The 10320-nt window shown below is 34.8% G+C and overlaps 2 protein-coding genes across 7 annotated transcripts in view; one reads left to right on the forward strand and one right to left on the reverse strand.

The window, feature by feature from the left end:
• LOC106741655 (meiosis arrest female protein 1) overlaps positions 1-5679 on the forward strand; it is a 13156-nt gene extending 7477 nt beyond the window's left edge. For 4 of the 6 annotated variants that reach the window (XM_014613874.1, XM_014613873.1, XM_014613875.1 and 1 more), the window contains 8 exons: positions 83-258; positions 687-1070; positions 1188-1391; positions 1479-1749; positions 1861-2234; positions 2316-2408; positions 2498-2828; positions 2981-5679. In XM_014613874.1, coding sequence (XP_014469360.1) covers positions 83-258; positions 687-1070; positions 1188-1391; positions 1479-1749; positions 1861-2234; positions 2316-2408; positions 2498-2828; positions 2981-3036 — 1889 coding nt within the window. In that variant the 3' untranslated portion in view covers positions 3037-5679. The remainder of the gene's footprint in view (positions 1-82; positions 259-686; positions 1071-1187; positions 1392-1478; positions 1750-1860; positions 2235-2315; positions 2409-2497; positions 2829-2980) is intronic. The other 2 variants (XM_014613877.1, XM_014613876.1) reach the window with 2 other exon arrangements.
• A 416-nt stretch (positions 5680-6095) lies between these two features.
• Positions 6096-7161, reverse strand: LOC106741656 (NADH dehydrogenase [ubiquinone] 1 beta subcomplex subunit 10). The gene is made up of 4 exons (XM_014613879.1): positions 6952-7161; positions 6739-6874; positions 6468-6607; positions 6096-6351 (listed from the first exon to the last, which is right to left on the reverse strand). The coding sequence occupies exons 1-4, from the start codon at positions 7031-7033 to the stop codon at positions 6227-6229; spliced, it is 483 nt and encodes a 160-aa protein (XP_014469365.1). The 5' UTR covers positions 7034-7161; the 3' UTR covers positions 6096-6226.
• Between the last annotated feature and the right edge of the window lie 3159 nt (positions 7162-10320).

Consider the following 10320-nt stretch of genomic DNA (forward strand, 5'->3'; position numbering starts at 1 on the left):
TATATATATATATATATATCGTATCTCATATGTTTGCATTCATAATTGATAGCGAATAATTATTACAACCTATTGTTTGTAGCAAAACCATGGGATATTGTAGATTATGGAGTATGTGATATCGATGATATTCTTGGAGAGGTGTCGGAAAACACAGTTGTTGTAACGTCTATCAACAGCGGCGATAGAATGATAGCCATCCCCAAACGCGAACAGACCGCAGAAGAAGTGGAACGCACCAAATTGTTTGCCAAAGAAGTAATAGACGCGTGAATTACTAAACCTTATTTAAATTTATCATTTTATATCTTCCTGCAAAATTATAAATAGTGTCTCTAAAAGGCTCTTAAAGGGGATAGAAAGATTTGAACGTACCGATTTTTCATAAATTCAAATCTGATATTAATTAGACTCGTATAATTTGTAAAATTTAATTCGTTACAACAAGTGGAAACAGTAGGAATTAATTTAATATAAAATTCTTTTGTAGGCTATTTATACTATATATTAACGATAACAATATATTTAAGAAATTAAAAAATATTGACATATAGAGTTAATGCAGCCCGATCCATCATGTAATATATATTTTGCAAAAATTGCGAGTGATCCAGGTTGACATAGTAAAGATAAATTTCGCACCTTATTTAAGAATTATAAAAATTAATTCCTTGCAACATCGACAGGTTGTCGAATTGCTGCAACACGCGCCCCAGTGTAGAATGCTGTTCAACAAATTCGTACCCTCCTATCATCACCACTTTGGTCACCAGTGTCGTGTGTCCGATTATGGATTCACCAAATTGATCGAGTTGTTCGAGGCGATCCCGGATATCGTGAAGATCGAGGAAGTGAACGGAGGCGAGCGGCAGATATCCTTAACCGAAAAGGAGGGCCTCAAAGTTCTAGCCGAACAAATATCAAAGATAGTGATGCGCGCCAGAAGTGGTCTCAGCATTTCGAGCATCGCGCAAATGTTCTCGCATCAGTTCGGCTACTCCCTGCGCCCGGAATTATTCGGCTGCAGTTCGATGTTACAACTTATGCAGAAACTTGGAGATACCATTAAGGTAACACAGTAATTGCTTTAAAATGTGACGGATGTAATATGTGATTGAGAGATACAGATACGTTTTATATCAATTGATTAGAACGACGTCACTCCTACCGACTTGACTCTGTTGCAGATAATAGATTTAGCCACGGGACCCGCTATCATTACAATAGATAAATCGCATTTACAACAGACGATCCTTCAGTGCCGGCGTATATTGATGGATCATCCCCAATATAAAATGCCTATCAGAGAATTTGCACGGCATTATTCCCAATGTTATTTGAAGCAGTGTAATTTGGATGAACTTAAGAAGGATCTTATTAATGTTGTCCGAGTGAGTGTTAAAATCCGGGTGCTTGACAAATCGGTTGGTATTATTACAGTTACGTAAGAATATATATTTTTACGTATATTTATACAGTTTATAATGGTAAACGGTGAACAGTTTATCGAATTGACACCGTTACATCGCTTTGCCTGCAACGTTTGCCGTGTGATGATCAATTGCGGCGGTACATTGAACCTATCCCAGTTTGACGTGGCATACTCAACGATCGTAGGCTCACCTTGTAAACCTACGCAGTATGGTTTCCCGACGTTGACCGCATTGTTACAAGCGTTACCGTGTACCGTAGTGATAAAGGACACACGCAAGAAGAGGGGGGTAATTTATTTAAATAAAAAATTAATTGGTGGGTAATAATTATATATAGGTAGCGGATTATTATATGTAAACATGATTTATTGACACGAAACAGCAACGTCTGATGGGAACGTTTCTCTCTCTCTCTCTCTCTTTTAAGCCGCGGCTGATATATTGTTGCCGTCGTACAAGCCAATTTTGTCTTACCACGATACGGATTCCAGTAACGACTCGTTCGAGAGCGACTCCTCTTACCACGTCAATATCTCCAGTGCGTCGAGCATGATGGATGATCCCGAGAAATGGTTCGATCATGTAACAGGTATTAATTCGCGAAAAGCTAAAGAGGAGAGAACCTTCTGGTCCAAGGACTGTGATAAGCATTGGAAAAACTTGCAAGGTATAGAAGATCACTCGATCAATTGGCCAATATCGGAGAGCGGCGGTGACAGCCTTATGAAGAGCTTGATACGCACACCGATTATGCGACATAATTTCCCGCCGCCGCCACCTAAGCCCGATTCTCCTCCCGAGGTATCATATCGACGTCGATACTAATTCTCGATACATGATCATTCAAAATCGTCGGCTAATTGATCGCGTTTTCTCTCGTAGGATACCGTATCTAAAGGAGATTGGAAATGTTCACTGTGGATGTCCCCGGGCAAATTTACATATCCGCAGGATGAACATTCCACGAATGTGCAGGTATGTTTCTTCTTTTCCCGTTGTCAGTTATAAATCATGCACTTTTGCATCGTGTTTGTCGCATAACATTATACCGCGTATTCTTCCAGGTTCCGCCATTAACTCTGCCAAGCTGGAATCCAATTACGTCCAACGATGATGCATCGGACTTGCTGTCGCCGACCAAAAATCTATTGCCCGCTGCCGCGAATCCCTTATATCCGCATACTTCTCCTTACTACGCTAAGTGTAACACGGTCGTCGCACCGCACCCATCCGAACTGCCACTTCCCTCTTTGTCTTTGACACCCAAGAAGATATCGGCGGATGATCAGAGGAAAAACGCCAGGATGTATCTCGTTCACGCGAATTCCGATAGCGACAACAATACCGTCGATGACGACGAGAACAGCGATACTCACAGCACCTCTGGCAAGCCTTGTTAGTACGCCACATTAAAAAGTAACAATAGCTACGCTGAAATATTTCCTACGCTATGTTCATGATTTTTCTTAATTACGTTATATCTTACGCTACACCGCGATGTTGTGTGCGATCATATGCATTTTGAAATATGACTACGTTTATTTCAGTAGTGAAAGGGAAGAGACGTCTGGCGGCCCAGTTCAATCAGCCGATCGAGTCATAAACAAAGAGTACATATACATATACACAGAGAGAGGAAGGGAGAAAAAAGGAAAGAGAAGTGGGGGGGAGGGGGGATTAAAGCGATACCGTGATAATCGGAGAACCTATCAAGCCAACGTTTCGATAAATCACATACACACACAGACACACACACACACACACACACACACACATACATTTAGGTTAAAATTATACCTATATACTGTTCCACGAATGGTAGGTACCACACTTCATTTATACTCCAAATTTACAATAAATTTGTGTATAGATTAAATGTGTATGCAAACCGACAAAGGATAAGTGAATAAGTTAACAAGTTATTTTCAAAGTGTATGAAAATATACAGAGAGCCAAGTCAGGACCATAACATAACATGTAGCGTTTATAGTGAGTGACATGTGCTGACGGTATTGCATATAGAAACGTGTAAAGCATTTTTCGTACTGTGATATAGGGTATAAAAACAAGCGAGATGATAGTAATAGTACATCAGGAAGGAAATTTGGATTGGCAATAATTTATCTTTAGGCAAATCATATACACATAGAAACACGTGGCCCAATGTATTTAATTGATTTTGAATTATATAATTATATAATTATATCTCTATAGAACGAAATTATATAATTATATTTAACTCTTGTTATGTATCCCACTTAACACTGTCTTATTTTATATTATCTTTTAAATTCTTATTTCTATTTGTATTGGTATTTTACAATCAATTTATATTTGATTGTTTTAACTATTCGTATTAACAATACATATCATGGCATAATTTGTACCTGTTTTTAATTTGATAATTGTTATCGCATAAAGCTAAAAAAAGTCAAACTAGATTCTATATTTGTCATATATATATATATAATACATCAACGTATTCTTATGGATAAATTATTGGACCACTTCTTTCGATTTGCCTATATACTGTCAGAAGAAAAGAGAGAAACTGAATGAGAGAAAGATAAACAAAAGTTGCATTTATATGACATATTTTATGTCTAAAACGAATTATCATGCATAATTGTTGCCAACGAAATGAACTGGAATTCATTTGTCTACCAATCCATCTTTACAGTCGCATCTTTACAATACATCTATACAGCTATTCATTTTGTGTCCGTTTTTACTAACGTAGATTAAACTTCAACCTGAGTTTAAGTGTTTCTGAAGAAAGTTTAAATTCACAGTTAAGTTTTGATCGATATCGATAGGAATGGACATTAATTGTTTTATGAATTTCCCATCGATACATTTTTTTACGGCACAATGTATAATTTTATTTTGCAAGTATCTTATGAAAACAAATATGTTATGAGTCTGATGAAATGTAAAATTAGAATATGATATTATTATATTATGAAATACAATGATATTAAGTTGTCATGTAGATAGAAAGAAACGTAAAAAAAGACATAATTTTATCGTTAAAAAAAATTTCAATGTTTATAAATTAGTACTATTATTTAGTATAGCATAAGAATAGTTAAAGAATAATGTAATGGTGCGACACGCGAAATAATTTTAACAAAGGTCATTGCAAAACAAATTTGTCGAATACTGCTAAATATTATAATAAGTATCACACATAATTTTATTCTAAAGGAGACAAAACAAGTTTAAAGTTTGCACCAAATATTTCTGTATCAGCAGACATCGCGTAACTGCTTTTTTTTCTTTGTTCTTTTTTATTTGAGAAGTATCGCTGTAACTGCATGATACAGAATCTTTTATGATATTTTGTTAATACATTGAATGGAAAGGATTCGTTATTCTCTGAATTGTAATGATCTCATTTTTAATTTTATACTTCATGTTCATCATTGGTGTGACATGAATGCGTAATAATTTTGCAACATGGAATAATTTATTGTTACTATTATCACTTTTAGGATTATCACTAAAAGTCATTGTGAGTTTTATGAGATATAATAATTATCAATTTATCATTAGAAAATTAAGTATAATTAGCAATTTATGATAATTTGAAATACGTAACGTTTACATGGATTACACCGGATTATGAACTTGCCGGATGACGGAAATACGCAAAACATTTAGTGACACTCAGGAATCAATGTTATGTGGTTAAAAAGATTATTTCGCGATACTTTTTTTAATATTTTATTTATTTATTCCTACTGAATGAAGTCATTTTGTTATATGTTATTTACCCATGTGTAAGGAGATCAATTCTATCGTATTTTATATCACTGTGGAAGATTTTGTACGTGTCTTACAGAGGAACTTTTTAATTCGTTTATTCGTGCGAGTATCTTATGTCGTGTTAACTGTACCACCGTGTATCACTGTGTAAGATATTTCGTGCAAGTAGCCGTCTGCATTATAAATACTATTATATAATGAATATTTTATATGTATCCAATTTACTTTGGCCATTCTAAACAATGGATGAGTAATTTAGCTAACATAAAATACAATATTGAGATAGAGAAAACTGTAAATGCAATCAATTTGTACAATTTTATCATAATAACAAAGAAAAGAAATATTGTAACATAAATCATGGTGGAATCTTCTAAACGAGTGTTTCTTAAATTAATTTGGTATACATGTACAATAAGCATAATGTTTTTACAAATTGTACAATGAAATAAGGAATAAAAAGAATTAGCTCATTCAACATTTTGATTAAATTATTACTGCACGTACAATGCACCATTATATCCATGTTATATATTATTATACAAACGGATCATTCAACAATTACGTCACACTCCGAGTGGAGGGGAGTCTTAGCTCGTATGACAGCTGTAATGGTAGGAAGGGGTCGAAGGGAATAAAGGCTACGGAACGTCACATTAAAGCCTCGGTTTACAGTGTTTATTTTCGCACTGGATCTGAAGAAAGCCTAATAACATAATATATATGATACAAGAGGGGAGGGGGTAATTCCATATGTCACGTAATATTGGAAGGAGTTTTAAATACTTCATGACAATGTGACGAAGGGGACGAAGAAATACTCGAATTTCGTGTGATGTAATTGTTAAATAACCCCGAAGTATATTTTGAGTGTTGAAAGAAGTGAAATTGAAATTCTGATAAATTACTTTTATTTTTGTTTTCAATTCGCATTATCTGTACATTGACGCAAATCTGCCATTCAGATCCGTAATATGCGAACGTACTTCCCATTAAATAACCATCTACAACGGTGGTAGGAATTGCTATACCTTAATCTTTTGCTCTTTCATACCGCTACCTACTGGACCATGACGACGCTCCCAAACCATACGATGTTTCTGCTTCATATATGCATTTACAACATTTAAGCTTATACCCATATCACCATCTGTACATTTGAGAATGTTTCAATAGAGATACTAACACTTGTATAGTCTCTTGTCGTTACAGCTTTACTTACTTTCTTGTTACTTCTTATTTCTTATAGTCAAGACATATACTTACATTTGATAAACCAAGCCGTGGTTGCGTCATCGTAAGTTTTGCGTAGTTGTTTGCATAAGTTCACATCATCTTCACCGTGATACCAAGCACATTGTTCGAAGCGACTTCTCAGAATGAATAAAATCTCATCATCTACCAACCTAGCGTTAAAAGGATAAAGATGAATTAAAATAGAGGCGCCACTTTGCAGATATAGTATAATTATTAATAACTACAAAAAAAAGGCCTGCTTTATCTATATATTTTTAATAATTCATGAAATTTAATTTACTTATCGCGTAAGAATTGACAATTTGCTTCTGTGAAACAGACCACATCGTCGGAGTAACATTCGTCAATGTTGGGCACACGGCGGTATTTCTGATGATACCATGGATATTTCTTTTGATTCGGCTCTACGAATTTTTCTGTGACCAAAACGTCCACTTAATTTCGAGCGCTCCGGACAATTAGCAACATAACCAAACAAATGATTAGATAATACCTCGGAAATAAGTGGCCGGTGCGTCGAACATGTAAAAGATATTGTTATATATTCTGACCAGAATATTCTCTTTCTCTGCCATTATGTGCTAGCGTGTTAATTAGAATTGCCAGCACAATAAATATCTCCTTTTTACACCGTTTTCATGCGCTGGTAATGATAATCCAACCAACCATGATGTAAGAAAACTGAACCGTTCACGAGAATGCGCGTGGTTCAAAGTAGCGTTTGCTCTTGGACCAATCAGAATTTGCCCGCAAATGCTATGAAGCGACAGGACCGTTCTTTTTAGTTGCACTGCTGAACCGGTGAGATAAGTGAAGTTGAAGTGAGACAAATATATGCTTTCTTACTTCAACTTATTGCACCAGTTTGGTAGCGCAGCTAAAAAGAACGGACCGAACATATCTTTTATGCGTGCCTGCTAAAGGATAGATTATGCTAGCTTCATGAAATATACTCGTTGAATATTTATGAATATTTAGTAAAAAACATCTATTTAGTTGAGCATTATATAGGTAAGTTATAACGATGTTAATTGACTGTGAAACATAAAAGTGAGGCAATCGTGACAACTGTTAATCTTTATACAATGTTTAAGTTGCTTTCCAGCAAGGAAACACAAATATATACTTACCTTTTATATCACAGTATGCGTGCATTACACACTCTCAATTTTTAATATTCTCGTAAGCACAGATGTTGTTAGCAAATAACAAATACGAACTATAACAATTTCCAAGCACTTATATACAATTTTATAAGTTTTTCTTTCAATGTAACTGTTCATTACTGTTACATTACAATTATATATTGATAGTGTTATATAACATCAATGTTACATGGATATAACATTTGTTATGTAACCTATTACCTACTAATTATAACATCATTGCCAGCTAATAATAAAACAATGTAACAGGTATATAAAACAGTTATAATTATGAAACAAAGTTACGTAACATTAATATCAATAGGATATAATATCCGTTATATTACGTATTATTTCTATATTATATAGCAATTATATTTGTTGGGTTTCATTGACCTTTATTTAAGGCTCGAGACGCGTGCAAAGCGTACGCGTCCCACGATATACAGTAAATGTACATAAAGCCGTGAGACGGTAAATAATTCGATATCGATTCAATATGCGGCGGTTTGCACGATATTCTCGATATCGTGGGAAGTGAAATTAGTTTCGGAAATATTTGTAAATAAGGATTACATTAGACCTCCCGTTTGACGTACCATCGATGGATTAAGTCTATATAACACGATGAAGTATAATGCAATAATTTTGCGATATTTTTATAATATTTCATAATGCCAAGTCGGCCGCCTAACTCGCTCGTCATCGTTTAATCCCCTTTTTATTTGGCATTTATGTGCTAATATTAATCGTCACAAAAGATACTTCTATAATCATCAGCCTCACGTACGATACGTATGTCAAAAATCGCTTTAATATTATCACAATGCAAAACGGCAAAATAGAACCGTCCTCGCCATTATCTCTTTTTAAATTAAACAATTTTTGTCCAAATTCTATTATTTTTTTTTTCAATGATATTGAATAGAAAAATTTGCAGAAAACGAACGAGTTAAGTGTCTCATTCTGTACATGAATATATTTATATATTTGGATATATATATATATATATGTATGTATGTATGTATGTATATGTATGTATATATGTATATATATGTATATAATAAATATATTTCATAAGATATTTTTATATTTTACATACGAAACTCTTATGATATAATATAATATAGAGCCACAGTGTAACAGAGTGACTGTGTTACACAAATATCAACTTTGATAAAGATTGCACGGGAAAACATGGCGATAATTGAATATATTTAACGGCATTGCAATAATATATTATCCCAAAAATGTATGTCCAAAAGGGAAATTAAATGTATATACAGTGTGAATCTCTCGTCGTGTTTCGCGATGTACGGATTAGTTTGTTTAAATCCCGCTGTTACGACACATCGCGAACGATCTCGTCGCGAAATAAGAAATAAATCCCACGCATTTGTGCGCGCGCGTTAATTATTGGCGGTCTAGAGATAAATGTAAACTTTGATTCCGTTTTGTTCGATAAGGATACAGTGTTCCAGCGGTTATCGATCTGACGATCTGAGTGATGAACGCGAGAGAGAAAGAGAGAGAGAGAGAGAAAAGTGAATCGGTAAAAAATATTCTAGGCAATACAGTAGTCTATGAAATATCACAAAAAGAAGTCTAGAAAAAACGTAGTAAAAAAGGATACGAAGGACAAGAAGAGTTATGCTGTACGAATGCAAATAGCTAAAACGTGTAAGATCGAGAGATTAAGTTAAGCGAGTTCTGAAGACTGAAGTTAGCACGAGCGTGCAAATAATACCGTAGAAATCATATTTTGCGTTACACGATAACAATTTGCTTCGTATTTTTGATCGACGATAACTTGATAAGTAGACTTACTTTTACTTCCACTCTATATTTTTCTCTAAAGTGTTACGGTTGTCTACCTTTAAGTTCGGTTTGTTCGATATAAATTCTAAGTTGCGACTTAGACGTGAGACAAGTACACCGTCGCATTTCAGAATGCGCGGCGAGGTGAGATGTGTGATTAAATATTTGAAGACAAGACGTTACGAAAAACCATGCACGAAGATGCATAGCTTGTTAAAGCCCACGGAAACACAAGCATGTGTATCCGAGGACTTCGGAATCAAAGAAGGATGCGTGGAAGATCTAAGAAGAATGGAGGATTCGATGAATTCAAGGACTCGCGGCGTGAAGGGCCTAAAATTCGAAAGAAGTCGCTTGCAAGTCCAAGGACTCATAACACGCTTCATAAATATAATAGTTTATTAGGTGTACAGATTAATTCGGTGCCTTTGCATTTAATGTCCTGTAACTTTGATTCAAATTAAAATTTTTTCCCCGTTCTATGGTGTTTGAAAGTGCCAGCCTTAATCTTTAAGAAACACTATAATAATTGAAAGCTTTGCCGATGTAAACTCAGAAAACAATAATTATCACGATGTTGTTTCTCATGCGGTTTATTCGCCAGATCCAGTCCCGTTGGATTGCCACCTATTTTCGTCGCTTCAACATCATCTGGCGGATATACATTTTAAAACAGTTGACGAGGTCCGAAAAAGCATTGACGACTTTATTGAGTCAAAAAAATGCCAAGTTTTTTCCGCGAGGGCATTCATCATCAGCTATCCGATAGATTGGGTGAAGTCATGGAAAATAATGGAAATTATTTCGAACATTAAACTTGTACTTGACTTTTTGTGAATGAACTTTGAATTTCGTGAAAAAGGGCACCGAATGAATCTGTACATCTAATACATCTTATT

This window comes from Dinoponera quadriceps, unplaced genomic scaffold, assembly GCF_001313825.1.
Source record: "Dinoponera quadriceps isolate SergipeBrazil2010 unplaced genomic scaffold, ASM131382v1 scaffold586, whole genome shotgun sequence".
NCBI classification, from domain to species: domain Eukaryota; kingdom Metazoa; phylum Arthropoda; class Insecta; order Hymenoptera; family Formicidae; genus Dinoponera; species Dinoponera quadriceps.